Source organism: Salvelinus fontinalis, chromosome 12 (genome assembly GCF_029448725.1).
Source record: "Salvelinus fontinalis isolate EN_2023a chromosome 12, ASM2944872v1, whole genome shotgun sequence".
NCBI classification, from domain to species: Eukaryota; Metazoa; Chordata; class Actinopteri; order Salmoniformes; family Salmonidae; genus Salvelinus; species Salvelinus fontinalis.
This window is the reverse complement of record NC_074676.1, coordinates 36,118,054-36,142,099: the sequence shown is the minus strand read 5'-3', so window position 1 is coordinate 36,142,099 and position 24,046 is coordinate 36,118,054. Positions and strand designations below refer to the sequence as shown.

The 24,046-nt window shown below is 43.0% G+C and overlaps 1 protein-coding gene across 1 annotated transcript; it reads right to left on the bottom strand.

The window, feature by feature from the left end:
* Positions 1-32: 32 nt before the first annotated feature.
* tmprss9 (transmembrane serine protease 9) lies at positions 33-23,577 on the bottom strand. The gene is made up of 17 exons (XM_055940552.1): positions 23,396-23,577; positions 19,964-20,017; positions 19,562-19,741; positions 19,329-19,456; positions 19,156-19,223; positions 18,714-18,889; positions 18,424-18,465; positions 18,209-18,322; positions 17,930-18,095; positions 17,337-17,611; positions 17,080-17,222; positions 16,311-16,572; positions 14,544-14,657; positions 3,099-3,267; positions 1,267-1,532; positions 994-1,130; positions 33-480 (listed from the first exon to the last, which is right to left on the bottom strand). Exons 3-17 carry the CDS (start codon positions 19,695-19,697, stop codon positions 319-321), a joined length of 2,358 nt encoding a protein of 785 aa, XP_055796527.1. The 5' UTR covers positions 19,698-19,741; positions 19,964-20,017; positions 23,396-23,577; the 3' UTR covers positions 33-318.
* Between the last annotated feature and the right edge of the window lie 469 nt (positions 23,578-24,046).

The window sequence follows — 24,046 nt, the reverse complement described above, 5'->3', positions numbered from 1 at the left end:
CAGTTGGCTAAATAAGACAAATGACAGTTGGGTAAATGCCAATAAAATGAAATATATTTTTGGACCCACAAAGACTAAAATAAATACACTTCCCCATTTAATAATGTATGTTGTAGTAAAATGTCCATGGACCAGTTATCCACATTATTGTCCAAGATTAAACTTTCAGCTGGACTCTCCAGGCAGTTTACTGGTGGCGTATCTTCCTTGACCAGTAACACACAAATGCCAGTGGTGGCTGCAATGTAGAAATCTCATTTTGTGTCAAGTATTGTATGATATCTCTGTCAGTCTCAATTCCTTCTCTCTTCCATAGCCTCAGAAGTGCAGATAGTTGGATATCCATTCCCTGATGGCAGTGACCCGCATATAGACTCCTGGGAAAGCAGTGCGTCCGCAGCCATGTCCCCAGCTAGTTACCCCGGCAACAAACCACTGGCCAGAGAATTCACGACATGTCAAGGGGCCACCAGAATCTCCCTGCGTTTCAGAAACGGAGATCTCGGTTGACAACTTTGTTAGAGAATTGAAAATACAAGGCAATAAGTACATCCAAAATGTGCATTGGTCCTGGGAAGATGGCTTTAGAGCATAAGAACAAAAATAAGTCACCTGATTTAGATGTTTGTCACCATAAATGTACTTTTGAGAACTGACTGCTTGTGGCATTATTTTAGTTATTTTGCTGAGTAGAGTGCCATTTGGCTAGCTAGACGCTGGATGCCTGGACCCAGGAATGCAAATCGGCTGACTTGGTTACATAAGCAGCTTAAGAGAAGAGGCTGACTGCCGTTTGCAGTTTTAAGGAGAAAAAATGTAAAGATAAGCATCACTTAAGTGCAGCAGTTTCTTAGAATAAACAACCACTCAAAGTTAACTTTAAAAGATAAGTTAAAATGTTAACTTATCTTGAGTTTAAATGTTTTGAAAGACTTCAGTTGCATCCAACTTGGAGATAGTGTGCACTGCACTTCATGTCATTTGAGCTCTTACCAGGCATGTGTCTTTGCCCCCCTCCATGTAGCCGGCACACATCATGCTTGGGGTGAGGCTGTTGCCGTATGCCTGCTGGCAGTCTGACTGCTCGATGATGTTTACATCAGCTTTCTGGAGCAGGTTGGTCAGAGAACCTGTGGGTGAGACAAATGTTAACATGAGTCACATAGTCAAATAATGACATTTCAAGATTTATACACACACATCACTTATTTGAACATATGAAACATTTTATCACAACAGAATGTCTTTATCTGATAATACTCTCACCTCCCTCCCTCATGGAGCCCCAGCCAGTGATGTAGCACTCAGTGTTCTTCAGAAAGCTGTGTACAGGAGAGGGGAGGCAAACCAACTGGATTGTGTAGGACCTGGGTGCTGGGACAGCCATCTCCAGCAGGGCCACATCATGGTCCATGTTGGTGCTGTTGAAGCCCGGGTGCAGTATGATCCTCTGGATGGGGATAACCAGAGCTCCCACCCCGGACCTCAGCACTGAACCCAGACTCACTGACCAGGCGACAGGGTTGGAGTTACTACGGTGATGAGATGAGGACAATGAGCTGATGATTTAACTGGCCGTTTAGGCAGGAAATGGATTTTGGAGTATGTGTAGAAGTGAATGTTCTATGTACAGTTAGTTATGAGGTGCACTGGAGACAGACAGACATGCACACCTTTACCCTATTCTTAAAAATGAAAGGATATGTTATGGGGAATCTTATGTCCCTCCCTGTGTAAGTAAACAATTTATGAATGATTCCTCATGAAACCCAGACAAAAAAATCCATGACTTTGAGGATTATCATGAAATGTAATCCATAGAATAGTACTTTAGACGAAGGATTGTTGACTCATATTTGACATTTGTATCTAGAACAATTGAGAAATAATTTATAAAAGTTTATATATTTATGACATTTTAGCCTTACTCATGTCTTACCCAGACACATTAGTGTTTCATCTGTAGGTGCTACAAAGCAAACATGGGTGTCACGTGCTTGCTCTGTAATATGAGTAGTATTTTGATTTCAATAACTTTTTTAAACATTAATTTATGAATATTGAAAAATATAAAGCTGAATATTGAAAAGACAATTTATTTGGCAATTTTTTACATTGTTGAAAGTAATATACTCTTCGACAGAGTCAATCAACTAGATTCAGATTTTTTTTTCTTGAGCGGATGGTCGGGGGCCCGGAAACATAATTACAAATCATTTGTAGACTGCAAATTGACTGCAAGAATCCCAAACAGATATAATATTTGACTAAAACAATCATTTCAAACCATGCTTACATTTGTATACGATCACGTCTCTCACGTCTCTCTCGATTTCCTGGTGTTTTTAGTATTTTATGTCCAACAATGGAAAAAATAAAAAATGTTTTTGCTTAGGACACTAGGGGGGCAAAATTCGGTCCATGGGCTGCCAGTTGGGGAACCCTGCTCTACGGGCAGATCACAATTTAAAAAGTGGGATCCCTGCTACTTTTAGAGTTATGATCAAATTTGTAAATGTTACCAAAAGAGTGAATGTGAAAATGGATTCAAAATGTTCACCCTCTGCTGGTGATTTGCTGGATGTGATTTGCTGAACTTTAAAACTAGCAGAGATCCCGCTCTGGAACTTTGATATGCACGTAGAGTATATTATGTTCAACAATGTATAGAAAAGTGTATGTTTATATTTGTCAATATTCATAAATTAATGTAAAGAAAAAACAGTTTTGGAAATCTAAATACTACTCATATTACAGAGCAAGTGGTAAAGCTTCATCTGACACCAATGTTTGCTTTGTAGCATCTACAGATTAAACATTAGGGAGTCTTAAAGGAGGCCTGGGTAAGGCCAAAATGTCATAAATATGCCAACTTTGATAAATAATTTCTATATTATGCGTTTAGATACAAATGTCAAATGTATGTCAACAATCTTTCCTCCAAAGGACTAATCCTTGGATTACATTTAATGAAAATCCCCCAAATCATAGTCTTTTTTTGTCTGGGTTCCATGAGGAATCACTCTTCTACAGTATGTGACAATGTGAATGGTCTACAATACATGTTAGGCCCTGACAGACAGTGATGTATTCTGTACCCTTTGAAGCAGTGGGCAGCAGTCAGGAGCCACTTAGAGTGTATGAGAGTGGCTCCACAGCGGTGTAAGCGTTGATACTGTAGGCTGCCAATCCATGGCCACTCCCCCCTCCGTGCAGTCAAGCCACCCACAATCCTCTGGGAGCCCACTGCCGGACGCATGCCACAGTCTAAGGAGAGACAGAGTACAGGATGGCAACTTAGAACTTTAAAAGTCATCAATGTTTTGAAGAGGGATTGTAAAATTGGGTCCATCTACATCTGCTACATACAGTGCCTTCAGAGAGTATACCCTTGACTTATTCCACATTTTGTCGTTACAGCCTGAATTCAAAGTTGATTAAATATTTTTTTTTTCTCACCCATCTACACACAATACCCCATAAAAACAAAGTGAAAACATGTTTTTTGAAATTTTTGCTAATTTATTGAAAATTAAATACAGAAATCTCATTTACATAAGTATTCACACCCCTGAGTCAATATATGTTAGAATCATCTTTGGCAGCAATTACAGCTGTAAGTCTAAGAGCTTTGCACACCTGGATTGTACAATATTTGCACATTATTCTTCAAAAAATTCCTCAAGCTCTGTCAAGTTGGTTGTTGATTATTGCTAGACAGCCATTTTCAAGTCTTGTCATAGATTTTCAAGCTGATTTAAGTCAACACTGTAACTAGGCCACTCAGGAGCATTCAATGTCGTCTTGGTAAGCGACTCCAGTGTATATTTGGCGTTGTGTTTCAGGTTATTGTCCTGCTGAAAGGTGAATTTGTCTCCCAGTGTCTGTTGGAAAGCAGACTGAGCCAGGTTTTCGTCTAGATTTTGCCTGTGCTTAGCTCGATTCCATTTCGTTTTATCCTAAAAAACTCCCTAGTCCTTGCCGATGACAAGTATACCCATAACATGATGAAGCCAACAATATGCTTGAAAATATGAAGAGTGGTACTCAATGATGTGTTGTGTTGGATTTGCCTCAAGCATAACGCTTTGTATTCAGGACATGAAGTTAATTTATTTCCCACAATTTCTGCAGTTTTACTTTAGTCCGTTATTTACATTTTAGTCATTTAGCAGATGCTCTTATCCAGAATGACTTAGAGTTAGTGCATTCTTCTTAAGATAGCTAGGTGAGACAACCACATATCAGACATAGAAAGTACAATTTTTTTAACTCATAAGTAGCTACAGTAACAGCAAAGTCAGAGCTAAGGAAGGTGTCAGGTGAAGGGGGGGGGGGGGGGGTGCTGTGGGATTATTTAAGATACTCTTTGAAGCAGTAGGTTTCAGACATTTTTCGGGAAGATGGGCAGGAACTCTGGTATCTTAGCTTCAGGGGAAAGCTGTAGGGGTGGGAGGGCCAAGAGACCAGAGGTGGCAGAATAGAGTGCTCAGGTTGGAGTGTAGGGTTTGAGCATAGCCTGAAGGTAAGGAGGGGCAGTTTGTCTTGTTGCTTCGTAGGCAAGTACCATGGTCTTGTAGTGGATGCAAGTTTCGGCTGGAAGACAGTGGAGTGGGCAGGAGTGGTGAGACGAGGGAGAACTTGGGAAGGTTGAACAACAGTCGTGCTGCAGCATTCTCGATAAGTAGCAGGGGTTTGATGGCACAAGTGAGAACCCAGCCAACAGCGAGTTGCAGTAGTCCAGACAGGCGATGACAAGTGCCTGGATTAGGACCTGCGCCGCTTCCTGTGTGTGGTAGGGTCATACTCCATGGATGTTGTAGAGCATGAACCTGCAGGGGCGATTCACTGCTTTGATGTTTGCAGAGAACGACAGGGTGTTGTCTAGGTTCACATCAAGGATCTTTGCACTCTGGGAGGGGGACACCGGGGAGTTGTCAACCGTGCTGGAGGTCTTTGAGTGGGTAGGCCTTCCCCGAGAGGAAGAGCAGCTCCGCCTAGTTGAGGTTGAGGTGGTGGGCCGACATCCAAAATGAAATACACTACATGACCAAAAGTATGTGGACGCCTGCTCATCGAACATCTCATTCCAAAATCATGGGCATTAATATGGAGTTGGTCCCCCATTTACTGCTATAACAGCCTCCACTCTTCTGGGAAGGCGTTCGACTAGATGTTGGAGCATTGCTGCGGGACTTGCTTCCATTCAGCCACAAGAGCATTAGTGAGGTTGGTCACTGATGTTGGGCGATTAGGCCTGGCTCGCAGTCGGCATTCCAATTAATCCCAAAAGTGTTCGATGGAGTTGAGGTCAGGGTTCTGTGCAGGCCAGTCAAGCTCTTCCACACCGATCTCGACAAACCATTTCTGTATAGACCTCACTTTGTGCACGGAGGCATTGTCATGCTGAAACAGGTAAGGGCCTCCCCAAACTGTTGCCACAAAGTTGGAAGCACAGAATCGTCTAGAATATCATTGTATGCTGTAGCGTTAAGATTCCCCTTCAATGAAACTAAGGGGCCTAGCCCGAACCATGAAAAACAGCCCCAGATCATTATTCCTCCTCCACCAAAATTTACAGTTGACACTATGCATTCGGGCAGGTAGTGTTCTCCTGGCATCCGCCAAACCCAGATTCGTCCGTCGGACTGCCAGATGGTGAAGTGTGATTCATCACTCCAGAGAAAGTGTTTCCACTGCTACAGAGTCCAATGGCGGCGCGCTTTACACCACTCCAGCCAACGCTTGGCATTGCGCAGGGTGAACTTAGGCTTGTGTGCGGCTGCTCAGCCGTGACAACCCATTTCAAGAAGCTCCCGACAAACATTTACTGTGCTGAGGCTGCTTCCAGAGGCAGTTTGGAACTCAGTAGTGAGTGTTGCAAGCGAGGAGAGACAATTATTACGCGCTACAACAGTTGGCAGTCCCATTTTGTGAGATTGTGTGTCTTACCACTTCACGGCTGAGCCGTTGTTGCTCTTAGATGTTGCCACTTCACAATAACTGCACTTACAGTTGACCTGACGCACTGACTTGTTGGAAAGGTGGCATCCTATGACGGTGCCACATTGAAAGTCACTGCGCTCTTCAGTAAGGCCATTCTACTGCCAATGTTTGTCTATGGAGATTGCATGTCTGTGTGCTCGATTTTATACACCTGTTAGCAAAGGTGTGGCTGAAATAGCCAAATCCACTAATTTGAAGCGGTGTCCACATAGTTTTGTATATATAGTGTATTAAGTTACACCGTGACCACCATGGCATTTCTCTTTAAAAAATATTTCACTGTGACCTGCTGCTGACTGTCAGGCAGGCTGTTTCTGAGTGAGTGAGTGGTGGGAAGGGCTGGAGGAGTGTGTGTGTTGAGAGAGCACTGCAGCAGGAAGCTTAGTCCACTATTGGCTGAGCCACTTGAGTAAGAGGAGCAAGAGCAGCACTCGCGCATGTCATGACAACTTTTTACTAGCTCTAGGCAGGCTATGTACACTGAACAAAAATATAAACGCAACATGTAAAGTGCTGGTTCCATGTTTCATGAGCTGAAATAAAAGATGCCAGAAATGTTTCATCTGCACAAAAAGCGTATTTCTCTCAAATTTTGTGCACATATTTGTTTACATCCTTGTTAGTGACCATTTCTCCTTTGCCAAGATAATCCATCTACCTGACAGGTGTGGCATATCAAGGAGCTCATTAAACAGCATGATCATTACACAGGTGCACCTTGTGCTAGGGACAATAAAAGGCCACTTTAAAATGTGCAGCTTTGTCACACAACACAATGCCACAGATGTCTCAAGTTGAGGGCGCGTGCAATTGGCATGCTGACTGCAGGAATGTCCACCAGAACTGTTGCCAGAAAATGTCATGTTAATTTCTCTACCATAAGACTCCAACATAGTTTTAGAGATTTTTGGCAGTACATCCAGCCGGGTTCACAACCGCAGACCACGTGTATGGCGTTGTGTGGGCGAGCGGTTTGCTGATGTAAACGTTGTGAACTTAGTGCCCCATGGTGGCGGTGGTGTTATAGACAGTCATAAGCTACAAACAACGAACGCAATTGCATTTTAGAGATCCTGTGGCCCATTGTGAGGCCCATTTCTTTTAAGGTATCTGTGACCAACAGATGCACATCTGTATTCCCAGTCATGTTTTATCCATAGATTAGGGCCTAATTAATTTATTTCAATTGACTGATTTCCTCATCTGAACTGTAACTCAGTCAAATCTTTGAAATTGTTGCATGCTGCGTTAACATTTTTATATTTTTTTTGTTCACTGTATTTTTGTTCAGTATAGGTTGTCATTATGCAGACGCCTACTTTTTTCCAACCCTTCTTCCATAAAACATTAACACGCTAGAACTGATGCACATCAAATAAATAAATGAGCCAAAGCACTGGAAAACGACTTTGTGGGCACTAGAGCGCATTACATAACTTGACGCTGAGGTGGTTTAAGCTCCATTCTAATGTCGACTTCTCTTAAAGAAACGGTATCAAGCGAAGTGTTTTACGCATGCTCATCAGTTCTTGGGTATCGGGGGCTGCGCGATTGGAAATCTGAAATGGAAGTTAAGGAAATCCCTCGCCTGGTTCATTTATGGGGAAAAGTCCTCAATGCAACTGACATTTGCCTCTGTTCGCCATCAATTAGCCTATTCATGTATATACCATTGTAGTCTACTGTAGGCTAACATTTGCTAAAATAAATATGTGGAATTAACGATATCACTGGAGTCATTGCAAATTAATTTGTGCCAATTATGCAATTGTTAATGGCCATGTTTAATTAATTCAATCGGAAGTTATCAAAGCTCTATCGCAATTGCCGATCAGTTGTTAGAACGCATTACATTGACCGTAACAGTACACAGATTAGGCTACAAGTAAAACATATATAAAATAAAAACACTAGCTGTTGTTGACAAGCATATTCAGTTCATATACATATTATTAATATTTAATTCAGTGATTGAAATTATGACCCCATCCTCAATAGCCTATTCCAGCTGGCTATTGGGAAACGCAAGCACTTCTTACCTCGAAATCGCCTCCCTATTCATGTTGATTGAATTAGTCTCAAAATTATAATATTAATAATAATAATGAATCTTTAGTCTCTCTCTTTTTCATGAATGTCATTCAATTCCCAAGAGGCTGAACTTATCTCACCAGAGTAAGCATATGAGGGAACAGAACAGTGCCCCTGTGTCTCAGTATGTGTAGCATATCTATCTGTTGATGTTTGGTCAGAAAGAGTGTGACATTGCTGCCACCATTAGCATTGAATACAAGGGAAGTCATTTGGTCTACTTTGATTTTTTTTTAAAAGTATATATACATAAAATAATAGCCAATCAGCGTTGAGCTAAACTGAGCGAGCTCAACTGTGAATGGTCCTGGAGCACCAAAAAAAAAAGTGTTAAGGGAAGCCAGTTTGGATTTGGCTTCAGACCAATCACATTACAAGTCAAATATCATTATTGACAGAAAAAAAACTTTAATTGTTGGATCTCGTTGTGTTGTTGTCCTCCGGTGGCTAGCTAGCTAAAATTTCCTAAATTAGCCATGGATGGAGATAGTGATTTGGACTTGTGGTTTTACTTAATTCTCCGTACTGGCCCCTAACCTGAGAGGGTGGGAGTTCGACATCTAGCTAGATGTAGTATGCTAATGTTAACTAGATGGCCTGGCGTATCGTTGCCCATAAAATGATGTTAGGCTAGCAAGCAAGTACTTAAGCCAGGTAGCCTAGGACAACAAAAACTAAAAGCGTGTACTGTATGACAGAGTCATAGACCGTTTAGGCAACATGAAAGAGGAGGATGGCATTGGCGTTTCTCTACTAGTACTGTAGGCTGAGTCTCACACACACACACACACACCGAGAGAGAGACATCAGTACCATGGACAGCTACATCATATTTAGCTTACGTTGATTGGACTAAATTGTTACTGTATTAGACTAAGAATAGGTGATTACATGATGTTGAAATGGTTCTGGAACAGTGGAGACAGATATAGTTTTCTTTGCGACTTGAGGTAACTCTCCATGGTTCTAAATCAATAATTGTTTTGTTGTACAAAAAATGGTGGAAACATTGCCTTGCTTGACATTGCTATAGGTCCTGTAACTGTTTGTTAATTCCAATATGTTTTGTGGACTTCACCGGACAGATGTTGCTCTCCGGTTTTGTAATGAAATAAATGTATGGTTGAATTTATTCTGCCACTTCTTATTGTCTCGGCCTTAGGCCTATATATCACGGTGTCAAGGCATATGAACTAACAGGTTATAGAGAAAACAATGTAGTTATCACAACACGGGTTGTAATATGACATTTTTCTCTCGATTGGCTTCCCCGGTGATTTTACCCATGCACCGCTACTGTGGACTATGCCTATTGAAATTACAAGTCAATCTCTCAAATGGGTCATTTATAATGGTTTGTAGTCTTAACGTCTGACACATAATAATAGCACAATTGCCATAAAATAGCCCAACATTCATTTTTTAAGTGTTTCTTGCTCAGAGAATTTGAGATCCTCTGTCCAACTTTCATCACTCGAACTCTCCTGTCAGATTTATCTATAGATATGCATATGCGTAAAAGGGATTTATTTAACATTTTAAACCGGGTTAGAGCCCTGATTGCTGACTGGCTGAAAGCCGTGGTATATCGGACCATAGAGCATGGGTATGATCCCATTTCTTTTTACTATGTTGGTAGCCAGTACATAATAACAATAAGGGTTTGTGGTATATGGCCAATATACCACGGCTAATGGCTGTATCCAGGCATTCCGCGTTACGTCATGCTTAAGAACAGCCCTCAGCCATGGTATATTGATCATATACAGTACCATACCCTCCTCGTGCCTTATTGCTTAATCATAGCAGTCAAATTAGTTAAATCGACATCCATTGATGGAAAATGATCTGGCGAGTTTAATAGGGGCAAGTTATCTTTTCTCTTGCGACATATTTAAAGTATTTTATTACGTCATGTCATAGCTCGCAATAATTATTATTTTGATCAACCGAATTTTGCTTCTAACGTTGTTACAAGTTACATAGATATTCCTTCTTAATTGTCTCGATAATGTTATGGAAAAAGGGTTTATTGTATAAATGTGGAAAGTTTTCAGGCCTTTTGGGCAGGTTTTGAGTGGTCATTGGCCTGGGAATTGTATCTAGACCTGGAAACCCTGCCTGGTTGGAGCAGCCTGCCAGGTAGGATGCAATCCAAGAGTGTGCAGAGCCTGAGACACCTAGCCCTGAGAGGGTGGAGAGGAGGATCTGATGGTCCATGGTGTCGAAGGCAGCGGTTAGATCTAGGAGGATGAGAACAGAGGATAGACATTTAGCTTTGGCAGTGACACAGAGAAGAGTAGAAGCATGACTGGTTAGGGTCAAGAAGATTGTTATGAGAGAGATAGCGAGAGAGTTGGTCAGAGACAGCATACTCAAGTGTTTTGGAAAGCAAATAAAGGGATACCGGTCTGTAGTTTTTGATGTCAGAGGAGTCAAGTGTTGGTATCTTGAAGAGGGTAGCGAGTCATGCTATTTTAAGTCAGAGGGGACGCAGCCAGTGGTCAGGGATGAGTTTATGAGGGAGGTCTCCAGAGATGGTCTAGAGAAGGGAGGAGGGGATGGGGTTGAGAGGGCAGGTTGTCGCGCGGCTGGACCTCACTAGTCGCAGGATTTCATCTGGAGAGAGAGGGGAGAAAGAGGTCAAGGCGTAGGGTAGTTCGGTGTGAGTGGGACCAGTGGACTCAATAGGCTGAGTGAATGAGGAGCGGATGTCGTCAACCTTCTTTTCAAAGTAGTTGACAAAGTCGTCCACAGAGGAGGAGGGAGTGGAGGGTGTGGAAGATTAAGGAGTTTCCTAGGGTTAGAGGCAGTAGCTTGACATTTATAGTGATATAACGTGGCTTTAGCAGCGCATACAAAGGAAGAGAAGGTTGAGTGAGGGAGTGGAAGGATGGTAGGTCCTCCAGAAGTTTAGTTTTCCTCCATTTTCACTTTTCTGTAAGCTCGCAATTAGTCACTCTGCCATAGAGCAGGAAGGGAGGGCTGAGCCGGCCTGGAGGAAAGAGGGATAGTGCGAGTCATAGGATGCGGAAAGGGAGGAGAGTAGGGTTGAAGAGGCAGAATCAGGAGACAGGAGGGGAAAGGATTCAGCAGAACAGAGAGATGATAGGATAGAAGGGGAGAGAGTAGTGGGAGAGAGAGCGAAGATAGGGGCTAAGTGACTAGGATTGGAGGAAAGGGACACAGAAAAGCAAATAAAGTAGTGATCAGAGACCTGGGGGCGAACAGCATCTAGTAAAGATGAGGTTTAGCATATTGCCTGCCTTGTGATTGGGAGGAGACTAGGAAAGGGTGAAGTCAAAAGAGGCAAGGAGGGTAAAGAGAGAGTTGGAAAGAAATTAATCGAAGACAGACAGGAAGATTGAAGTACTAAGAGCGGTGAGCCATCGGCAGGAAATTTGCTTATCAAGGTGTCAAGCTCATTGAGGGAACCTCAAAGAGCACTCTGTAAGGGCACCTGGTGGGTGATAGATGACAACAATGTTAAGCTTTAGTGGACAAGTGACAGTGACAGCATTGAATTCAAATGAGGAGATGGACAGGTGAGAGGCAGAAAATAGAAAATCTCCACTTAGGAGAAATTAGTAGCCCTGTGCCACCACCGCGACGACCAAATAATCTCAGACTATGAGAGAAAACATTGTCAGATGAAGCCAGAGCAGCTGGAGTAGCAGTGTTCTCTGGGGTGATCCATGTCTCATCGGGGCCAAAAAGTCAAGGGACTGAAGGGCAGCATAGGCGGAGATGAACTCAACGTTCTTGACCGCAGATTGCAGTTTTAAACGCTGCCAGAGACCAGGAATTCCACATGGGTTGTACGCGCCGGGTACACTAAATTAGAAAGGTTGCAGCCAAGGGGTGGGGAGCGTCTGTAAAGCCTACAGGAAGAGGAGCGAATTGGGAACACACACATAGTTGCCAAAGCTACAAAACAGCAAAATTAGATAATTTGAAAATAACTAGGTAAGATACTCAAGTGAAAGAGTGGTGTGGAGCCTTCCTTTCTTTACTTCCTCAAATAACTCTGCAGAAGAACTCTGCTGAACCGTCTTTGATTCGAACCATGGGGGGGCACAGATAACCGGATGGTTGTGCCTGACGCTGTCTGCTCTGTGGTCCTGGAGTGGGCCCATTCCTCCAGGCTTGCCTGCCACCCGAGCTCCCGTCAGACCCTGGCCTTCGTGTGACAATGCTTTTGGTGGCCTACCATGGTTCCGGATGTCACTGTGTTGTCAGAACAAGACTCCTCGGCAAGCTCCGGCTGGTCTTCTGCAACCACTGCCTGTCCCTCACTGTCCCTGGTCCCACATATCCCTGGATTTCATCACGGGTCTCCCCCCGTCTAAGGGCAACACTGCCATCTTGACTGTGGTCGCCCGGTTTTCCAAAGCTGCCCACTTCATTCATCCCCTCAAACTACACTTGGCCAAGGAGACGGCCCAGCTCATAGTGCAGCACGTCTTCCTGATCCATGCACCGCCCATGGACATGGTTTCCAACCGGGGCCTCAGTTACCATCCCGGTTCTGGAAGGCGTTCTGCACCCTCATTGGGTCGTCGGCCAGCCTGTCCAATGATCAGTTGGAGCGAGTCAACCAGGACCTCAAGACTGCGCTGCCTGGTCTCTGCCAACCCCACCACCTGGAGCCAGCAGCTTGTGTGGGTGGAATACGACCGCAACACCCTTCCTTGCTCTTCCACGGGGCTATCGCCATTTGAGTGTTCCCTGGAGTATCAGCCCCCGCTCTTCCCCGGGAAGAGAAGAGGTCGGCATACCTTCTACTCAGATGTTTGTCCGCCGCTGTCGTCGTACCTGGAGGAGAGCCCGGTCGGCCCTCCTCAAGACCATCTCCAGGTATCGACGACAAGCGGATCGCCATCGGACTCCGGCTCCCCGGTATCGTCTCGGCAGAAGGTATGGCTATCCACTTGGGATTTGCCCCTTCGGGTGGAATTCCGCAAATTCTCCCCCCGGTTTATCGGCCCGTTTCCCATCTCTAAAATGATTAGCCCCTCTGCTGTTCATCTTCTGATGCCCCGTACCCTTCGTATACACCCCACGTTTCATGTGTCCCAAGTTAAACCCATGTCTCACAGCCCTTTGTCTCCTGTTTACAGGCCCACCCCTCTCCCTCGTCTGATCAACAGCCAACCGGCATACACGGTGAGGTGTCTCCTGAATGTTCGACCTCGGAGCAGGGGTTTCCAGTACCTGGTTGACTGGGAGGGTTATGGCCCGGAGGAGAAGTGCTGGCTCCCCGCCAGGGCCTCATTGCGGATTTCCAATGCCGACACCCCGGTCAACCAGGTATGCACCCAGGACGGAAGCCAGGTGGCGCCCCTGGGGTGGGGGGGTACTGTCACACCCTGATCTGTTTCACCTGTCTTTGTGATTGTCTCCACCCCCATCCAGGTGTTGCCCATCTCCCCCATTATCCCCTGTGTACTTATACCTGTGTTCTCTGTTTATCTGTTGACAGTTTGTTTTGTTTCGTCACACCTACCAGCGGTTTTCCCTCTGTTCCTGTCTCTCGATTGTTCCTGTTTTCTAGTTTGGACCTTTTCTGCCTGCCCTGAGCCTGCCTGCCATCCTGTACTTTTGCCCCACCTAACAGGATTACTGACCTCTGCCTACCCTGAGCCAACCTGCTGTCCTGTACCTTTGCCCCACCTATCTGGATTATTGACCCCTGCCAGCCCTTGAACTGTCTTTACCTGCCCCTGTTGGATTATTAAACTGTTGTTAATTCAATGTTGTCTGCATCTGGGTCTTACGTTGAAACGTGATACTAAATATAGAATGAAGCACACTGAGATAGCGCCTGAGAAGCTGGTTATATACCGTACTCAGAAAAGAGGTGATGCATGTTTGGAATATTTTTATTCTATACAGGCTTACTACTTTTCACTCTCACTGTCATTTAGGTTAGTATTGTTGAGTAACTTCAATGTTGTTGATCCATCCTCAGTTTTCTCTTATCACAGCCATTGAACTTTGTAACTGTTTTAAAGTCACCATTGGCCTCATGGTGAAATCCAATAGGTGCCCTTTGCGAGGCATTAGAAAACCTCCCTGGTATTTTTGGTTGGATCTGTGTTTGAAATGCACTGCTCAACATAAAATTGTATGTGTGGGGTCATTCAAAATCATGTTAAACACTATTATTAGATTATGTTATTATGTTATTATGTGACTTGTTATGCACATTTTTACTCCTTAACTCATATTTCATTCATTTGTACACATTTCTTAAAACATAATTCCACTTTGACATTATCGGGTATTGTGTGTAGGTCAGTGCCCCAAAGTTGAAATTTAATCAATTTTAAATTCAGGCTGTAACACAACAAAATGTGGAAAAAGTCAAAGGGTGTGAATAGTTTCTGAAGGCATTGTATGTTGACAACTGAGACGTTTGTGAGACAGGCCAGCGATAAACTCACCACAGTTCTTCTCATCAGCCTCGTTAGAGCAGTCAATGACACCATCACACTCAGGGTTCATTTTGCTGACACACTCCCCAGCCCTGCACTTGAAGTTCTCACTACAGTTCACAGCTGCCAAAAAAACACAAATAGTTACAGTGCATTCGGAAAGTACTCAGACCCCTTCGCCTTTTCCACATTTTGTTACGTTACAGCCTTATTCTAAAATTCTCATCAATCTACACACAATATCCCATTATGACAAAGCGAAAACTGTTTTTTAGATATTTTTGCACATTTATTAAAATAAAAAAATATACCTTATTTACATAAGTATTCAGACCCTTTGCTATGAGACTCAAAATTGAGCTCAGGTTCATCCTGTTTCCATTGATCATCCTTGAAATGTTTCTAAAACTTGATTGGAGTCCACCTGTGGTAAATTCAAATGATTGGACATGATTTGGAAAGGCACACATCTGTCTATACAAGGTCCCACAGTTGAAAGTGCACGTCAGAGCAAAAACAAAGCCATGAGGTCTAAGGAATTGTTCGTAGTGTTCCAAGACAGTATTGTGTCTAGGCACAGATCTGGGGAAGGGTACCAAAACATTTCTGCAGCATTGATGGTCCCCAAGAACACTGTGGCCTCCATCATTCTTAAATGGAAGAAGTTTGGAACCACCAAGACTCTTCCTAGAGATGGCCACCTGGCCAAACTGAGCAATCGGGGGAGAAGGGCCTTGGTCAGGGAGGTGACCAACAACCCGATGGTCACTCTGACAGCGCTCCAGGGTTCCTCTGTAGACATGGGAGAATCTTCCAGAAGGACAACCATCTCTGCAGCACTCCACCAATCAGGCCTTCATGGTAGAGTGGCCAGACGGAAACCACTCCTCAGTAAAAGGCACATGACAGCCCGCTTGGATTTTGCCAAAAGGCACCCAAAGGACTCTCCGATCATGAGAAACAAGATTTTCTGGTCTGATGAAACGGAGATTGAACTCTTGTCCTGAATGCCAAGCGTCACATCTGGAGGAAATCTGGCACCATCCCTACAGTGAAGCATGGTGATAGCAGCATCATGCTGTGGGGATGTTTTTCAGCGGAAGGGACTGGGAGACTAGTCAGGATCAAGGGAATGATGAACGGAGCAAAGTACAGAGAGATGCTTGATGAAAACTTGCTCCAGAGCGCTCAGGACCTCTGACTGGGGCGAAGGTTCACCTTCCAACAGGACAACAACCCTAAGCACACAGCCAAGACAACGCAGGATTGGCTTCGGGACAAGTCTCTGAATGTCCTTGAGTGGCCCAGCCAGAGCTCGGACTTGAACCCGCTCGAACATCTCTGGAGAGACCTGATAATAGCTGTGCAGCAACGCTCCCCATCCAACCTGACAAAGTTTGAGAGGATCTGCAGAGAAGAATGGGAGAAACTCCACAAATACAGGTGTGCCAAGCTTGTAGCGTCATACCCAAGAAGACTCAAGGCTGTAATCGCTGCCAAAGATGCATCAACAAAATACTGTTTAAAGGGTCTGAGTACTTATGTCAATTTGATATTTAAATTGTTGTTGTTTTTTTGCAAAAATTTCTTTAAAACTTTTTTTGCTTTGTCATTATGGGCTATTGTGTGTAAATTGATGAGGGGGAACAGAACAATTTAATCAATTTTGGTTCGTAACCTTACAAAATGTTTTAAAAGTCAAGGGGTCTGAAAATTTTCCGAATTATCAAACATCAACTACCTAAAATGTCTCTATAACCTTGCTTCCAAAATTACCATGCAGGAGTGGGGCTGGTACCATTATCTTGGAAGTAGGACTGACTCTTGGTGTCGTAACTGGCACCATTGGCGGGGTGTGTGCAGGGTAGTGGACCATGCCAGGGTTGGTGTGGCTGAGGATCCAGTTGCGTAGCCTGGTGACGCGGGAATAGACCCCTGGCCTGTTGATCTGAGCACAGCCCACGCCCCAGCTCACCACCCCAGCGAGGAAGAACCGCCCTGGGGCCTCCTCACACACCAATGGCCCTCCAGAGTCACCCTGATAGTGATTTAATATAAAATCAGGGAATTTGTCAACATGCCATAATCCCAGCCCACTATTTGTAGGACAGCCCTAAGGGTCAATGTGTTATTTGAACTCTAAGTGCACATTCCACACAACAATAATAGAAAAAAAGGACATGTATTTTGTATGTATAATAGTATTATATACTGGGTGGGTCGAGCCCTGAATGCTAATTGGCTGAAAGCCGTGAGTATACCACGGGTATGTACAAAAAAATGTTTTTACTGCTCTAATTACGTTGGTAACCAGTTTATAATAGCAATAAGGCACCTTGGGGGTTTGTGGTATATGGCCAATATACCACGGCTAAGGGCTGTGTCCAGGCACTCCACATTGTGTCGTGCTTAACAACAGCCCTTAGCCAGGGTGTATATATATATGTTGGCCTTATTACTTAAATAGAGCCACCCTGTAGGGGAACAAAAATGTCAAAGACTCCAAGCGGATAGCTTTTCAGGCTCATCGCTCTCTCTTTCTCACCTGACAGGAGTCGACCTTCCCTTGTAGGAAGCCAGCACACATCATGTTGTCGGTCACAGAGCCTCTGTAAACGGACGACTTGTTGCAGACCTTTGAATCAATGATATTAACCACTGCCTTCTGTAGAGATCGTGGCGTATCAACTACACAGCACAACAGAGAGCAGGGTCAGTGAGCACCACAATACAAAGGGTAACTTGCAAAGGTGTGACTTTAGTTATGCTGTAGTTGTAAAAACAAATTCAAAGTTAACTCACAGGAATGCTGGTTGAGAGCCCCCCAGCCTGACACCACACAGTTCCGGCCTGGGCTGAAGACATGGGAGGAGGAGGGCAGACAGACAGGCTGAATGTAGGGGCTGAAGGTGAGAGGGGTCTCTAGCTCCAGCATGGTCACATCGTTGTCAGTGGTCATAGGGTTGTAGTCTGGGGACACAAACACAGACTTGATGTTCACAGAGATGGCTTCTGACTCTTCTCCACTCACCAGGCTGGCTCCTACCAGGGCTGTCCATTCTTTTGGGTCATTGTCCCTGTAGGGAGTTGGAAAAGAGAGGTCAATTCACTCAACTTCAAACTGACACTCCTCACTTCTCAACGTTGATAGCCTATGTGTGGCAAGTCTATTGACAGATGCAAGGGGTTGTCACTAGTTGCCACAGCCACAAAGAATCCCCACATATTTCTACAATGTCTGATTAAAATGAGATTTTGAACATAGCCTTAACCCTAACCTTAACCACACTGCCTTACCCTAACCTTAAATTAAGACCACATTTTTACGCTAAATCCAATTTTGACTTTGTGGCTGTGCTATCTAGTGGAAACTGGTGCATGGTGTAGTAACCTACTTCTCGAAGCAGTGAGCAGCAGTGACAAGCCAATGGCTGTTGATGATGGAGGCTCCACAGTTGTGTCTGCCATGCAGCCTCAGACTGACCTGCCAGGGCAGCTCCCCAAGACGGGCATCCACTCCACCCACTATTCTACTGCCCATGGCCGGGCGTGTCCCACAGGCTGGGGACAACAGCAGTCAGTTAGTATATCATGAAAATTGTATGTTTTAGTGTTTCTCTCTGTCCTGACTGTCTGTCTCTGTCTGTCAGTCATAGAGGTTAAAGAGCACTTACAGCAGTAAGCTTCATCAGAGCCGTCGGCACAGTCCGGGATGAAATCACACTCTGCGTTGACCTTGGTGACACACTCCCCATTGTCACAGGTAAAAGTGTTGTCAGGACAGCTGGCTGAGGAGAGACAGTATCATATGGTCAGACGGAAAACCCTGACCTGCGGCGCCTTGACTTTTCTAGAGCAATCAATATCAGAGTAGAATAGAAACACTCACCCATATCGTCTCCAATGTTATAGAATGACTTCCCACTGGCCCCTGGGGAGTGAACACGAAAATAAAAGACTGGATGAGGAAGAAAGCATGACATAATATGTAACTATAGACTTAAATGATAGTTGTGAACTATGCATTATCTATACCCCCTCTTTTTCAACATCTCTTGATCTGTTTTGGTCAAAACATTGTAACTACAATCAGGATATATGTTAGTCAGGGTGTTTGAGTGTGAGTGGGATTTTCTATCATACATCATAACTATCGGACAAAAAAAGATGACATAGTACCCAGTAAAACAATAGTGTTGATCTCTCCAAACTCAGGCACTTCTATGGGCTTCCCATGAAACAGGGCGTTCAGTCCTACCCTTAAAAGGTCCTGAATAAAGTTATCAGAGTACTGCTGGACCTTGGACACGCTGAAGACCAGTCGATATGTGGCCATCACATTGCCATTGATGTTACTGGAATAAAGGGAAACATCAAATTAAAGTAAACAAATATATAAGGTTCTAAAACACTTGTTTACTATACATTTCATATAAGTATGTGCGGTCCTCTGTAGCTCAGTTGGTAGAGCATAGCGCTTACAACGCCAGGATAGTAGGCTTGATTCCCGGGACCGCCCATACGTAAAATGTATGCATGCATGTAAGTTGCTTTCGATAAAAGCATCTGCTAAATGGCATATGTTATTATTCAGTGTAACATTCATTATCTTTGGACTTACCCATATGTAACAATATTACAGTCGATATAGTGATGTGCTATTGACGAGGCAATGAAAATATTCTTGATCTGCAAGTGGATTGAAAGATTTGAACTATTTGTTAATAAAATCAATAAAATGTGAACGTGTGACATGAAATCAGGCCCCAGGATCTCAGTGCAGTCAGCTCTTACCTTAGTCTTTAGAGTAAAAGTGAGCACTATAGAGAATGCAGAGCTTTCATCTTGCAGGTCAGGGCCATACTTGAGACCCTTCAACTCTACCGTCTCCATGAAGTAATGCTCCTCTTCCACCAAGTATGCTGTTGATGTCAGAGAGGATCAAACATCTGTATGCAATTGATTATTACTACTCAAATAGCCGATACATTATCGGTAATAAGCATTATGTAAGTCACATGACTCACCAACCAACAAGCCCACAAAGACGCTGATGAATAAGACTAGGATGAAAGCCAGGGTGATGTTCCTACAGCAGACAGAGTTGGGGGGAGTAGGAGCGGCTTCCCCTGGGGACCACTCACGATCCTTCTTTAACTCCATGTTGGCTTCAAAGCAACCTTACCTCATACAGAGCATTCCAGTATCTGCACATAGAATGGAATACTCAGTCAGTCAAAGATTGGGAAATGCATTGCAGGCTTTCCTTTTTTTGGAACACATTGTAATGGTAGCTTGTACACCTTAAATTTAACCCTGTAATAGTAGCCTACTCTACCTAAAGCATATCAAACCCCATTTAACAGAAAGTTATAAAGAATAATGGCAAGATGGGTGTGAAATTTTAGGGCAATTTTTTTTTCTCTCACCTTTATTTAACCAGGTAGGCCAGTTGAGAACAAGTTCTCATTTACAACTGCAACCTGGCCAAGATAAAGCAAAGCAGTGCGACAAAAAACAACACAGAGTTACACATGGGATAAACAAAAGTACAGTCAATAACACAATAGAAAAATCTATATACAGAGTGTGCAAATGGAGTAAGGAGGTAAGGCAATAAATAGGCAATAGTAGCGAAGTAATTCAAATTTAGCAAATTAACTCTGAAGTAATAGATGATGATGTGCAAGTAGAAATACTGGTGTGCAAAAGAGCAAAAAAGTAAATAAAAACAATATGGGGATGAGGTAGGTAGTTGGGTGTGCTATTTACAGATGGGCTATGTACAGCTGCAGCGATCGGTAAGCTGCTTAGATGGCTGATGCTAAAGTTAGTGAGGGAGATATGTCTCCAACTTCAGCGATTTTTGCAATGCGTTCCAGTCATTGGCAGCAGAGAACTGAAAGGAAAGGCGGCGGCCAAAGTAGGCGTTGGCTTTGGGGATGACCAGTGCGATATACCTGCTGGAGCGCGTGCTACGGGTGGGTGTTGTTATGGTGACCAGTGAGCTGAGATAAGGCGGAGCTTTAGCTAGCAAAGATTTAGGGTAATGGAATATACTGTAGGTCTACTGGTCGAACTTCTTAATCCCGCAATGATACTACAACTTGTTGTGATATTTAGTTACATGAGATATCTATTTTTGACCAGATAATATTTACATTGCATAACTCTGTTAAGGTCATCATAATGATGGGTGCGGCTCTCATGGGGAGAAAAGGCTGGTCTCCCATCCAATGTTATTCCATTAGTGGAAATACACCACCATGGAACAATGGAACTAAATATTCCATTTAACTAGGCCATTGAAAGTTTTAAACCAGGTTTCCATCCATCCTTTGTATGCGAGTAAAGTACACAGTAAGATAAAACAAATGTAATGACAGGCCTGATGGCAACAGAAAATGTTTCGGTAAACTTTACAAATGTCCACAGAACCAAAAACGCTAGACAAGGTGGGATCTTTTTGTGTCGGTAAAATTAATTATGCTAGAAATTTCGGTGGAACCCTTTTATGCACAAATATTGATATAATAACCATAATATCGAAGCAAACTTGTAGTTAAACGCTGGGTGGCTGGTTGACCAGGCTGTGCGATGAGACGTTGTGTGGTCCTCCCACTACAACTCGGGAAAGCATGCAGTTTTTAGGCTACAAATTAAATAAATGATGAACTCCACAGGGTGGTGTAGGTGCAAGGTGATGAGCTTGATGCGACTTTCCAATAAATATCAAGGGTCTTTTTCTGGTGACATGATTTTCGATGCTTGGCTACCATAGCACATCTATAATTTAGCCCAAACAACTACCTCTTCCCCTACTGTATTTATTTATTTATTTATTTTGCTCCTTTGCAACCCATTATTTATGTTTCTACTTTGCACATTCTTCTACTGCAAATCTACCATTCCAGTATTTTACTTGCTATATTGTATTTACTTCACCACCATGGCCTTTTTTTGCCTTTACCTCCCTTATCTCACCTCATTTGCTCACATTGTATGTAGACTTATTTTTCTACTTTATTATTGACTGTATGTTTGTTTTACTCCATGTGTAACTCTGTGTTGTTGTATGTGTCGAACTGCTTTGATTTATCTTGGCCAGGTCGCAATTGTAAATGAGAACTTGTTCTCAATTTGCCTACCTGGTGAAAAAAAAGGTGAAAAAAAATGAGAATTTTTGGGGGGGACAAATAATCTCCCTCTTTTGTTCATAATAGCCCTCATAATCTCATCATGTAGGATATTCGTGCACTCTAGCCAACAGCGCGCAGATAGTACTTTTGTGTGCGAAAACTTTCAGTTGAGTGGAAAATGCGATGGAAACCCATGTAACTTTTTTTTATTTTATATTCGGTACATGTTAATTTAACCGCAAAGGTATTTTTATGTGCACTACATCCTCGCGTACAGATTTATCTGCAACAAACCCATTTGATGGAAGCACATCTCTCGTGGGAAAATGCGCATATTGTTTTCTTGCGGATGTTAGACTAGTCTCATGAAAATCTGTTGAAAATTGCATGGAAACCTAGCTACTAACCACGTTTACATCCACAGTTTTTATGCGAGTAAAGTTATACCTTATTTTAAAAAATCAAGACAGCTGTGATGGAAACAGGAAGTTTGGGTGTAATTTTATAAATGCCAACAGATCATTTTTTAGTTCGACATGGTGGGATATTTTGTGTTGGTAAAATTAATAATGCTATAAATGGCGGTGGAAAAGTCTTTATGCGCAAATATTGATATAATAATCATCAAATCTAAGTAAACTTCACGCGATGATATGGTGTGTGGCCCTCCAACTATGACTCTGGAAACCATGCATTTTATTAGGCTACAGATTTCATAAATTATGATGAACTTCCCAGGGTGGTGAAAACTGCAAGGTGATTTTGATGCTCCTTTCCAATAAATATCGAGGGTATTATTCTGGTGACATGGTCAATGCTTGACTGCCATTTGACAAATACAAATATTCTCGCTGTTATCCATAATCTCATCATGTCTAGCCTACTACCTGCGTTGTATCTGCAGGCCTGCACACGCCAATACCAGAGTAAGCACATTTGCTATTAAACTCAACCGTTTTTATGACAAGAACTATCGGTAAAGTTGAAAATTCGATAGAAACACAATGAACTTTAGGTTTTGATTGGGTACATGAAAATGTTAACGAAAAAGTAAATGTTGTGTGCACTAAATCATCACGCACTGATTTTTATCGCCAACAAGTCTATTTGGTGGAAACACCAATGGTGGGAAAATTCACATAGGATATTTTCTTTATGCGGATTTTAGAACAATCGCATGAAAATCTGTGAGCGATTGGATGAAATGGATGAAAACCTAGCTACTAATGCAAAGAAAGCTAGCAATTTACTATGAGTAAACATGCACAATCATTATCAATAGACATTGGTATTATTAATAGAAGTGGAGGTGAAATAAAACTATACATATTTAGTAGGCTATACTTAGGTGTTTATGATTTTCATCTAAATTTCTTATTTGATGGCTTCAATTTGGCCGATTTCGAAACGTACGCCCATCCGTCAAAGGCGCATCGGAGTAATGGATCGCCCTAAGGAATGGATAGGCCAAATAAAAAGTATGAAAAATAGGAGAAGTAGTCTGTTGTTTGAAGTCCATGTAAGAAAAACAAATGCTATGAGTCTACACGCCACCAACGGCATTGTGAGATGAGCAGCCTAAACTAGTTGAATGTAATTTTAGAAACACTAAGCGCCACTTTAACGCATAAAGTTATGTGAGCAATTCGACACGACAGGTGCTAGCACTCATTAGTTACTGCTTACAGTAAAAGTAAAACGATTTAAAGTATGCCAACTCACCTGTCCCGTCTCCAATGTCCGACACTGACGATCACAGTATCCTTTTCAGAGGATGAGTCGGGACAGACAAAAGATCCATGGAGACTAAATACATCGGAAACAGGTCCAGTATTTGTTCAACCTGCCAGTGGGCGTGAAGGCGATAGAATCACCTTGTGCTCATGTACTTCCTTTCACAAATCCTCTGAGTCCCCCCCTCCCACCAACCCTGATCCCACCTAGAGCCTTAAAAAAGGTTTTGGCTACATCCCGGTTTACATAGGCTTCATTGTACAAATGATGTGACCTAACAGTATTATAAGGTGTGTACAAATCTACAGGTAAATCAAAACAAAGGGTACTCCCTAGTATTCATCATGGAATTACTTGAAATGTTGTGACATTTATTTTGAGCTAAAAAAGGTGAATTTCATAGGAGTTGAATGTCAAATCAAAAATAGTTTTGATTGGATACACACTATATATACACAAAAGTATATGGACACCCATTCAAATTATTTGATTCGGCTATTTCAGCCACACCCGTTGATGACAGGTGTATAAAATCGAGCACAAAGCCATGCAATCTCCATAGACAAACATTGGCAGTAGAATGGCCTTACTGAAGAGCTCAGTGACTTTCAATTTGGCAACGTCATAGGATGTCACCTT

What these genes read in the sequence shown, in the direction of transcription:
- tmprss9 (XM_055940552.1), bottom strand. Translation starts at nt 19,697, where the DNA reads ATGGAGTTAAAGAAGGATCGTGAGTGGTCCCCAGGGGAAGCCGCTCCT. An exon ending in TGTAATATTGTTACATATGG is followed by an intron (nt 18,890 to 19,155) that starts GTAAGTCCAAAG and finishes CCTTTATTCCAG; the next exon opens with TAACATCAATGGCAATGTGA. An exon ending in GGAAGGTCGACTCCTGTCAG is followed by an intron (nt 16,573 to 17,079) that starts GTGAGAAAGAGA and finishes AATCACTATCAG; the next exon opens with GGTGACTCTGGAGGGCCATT.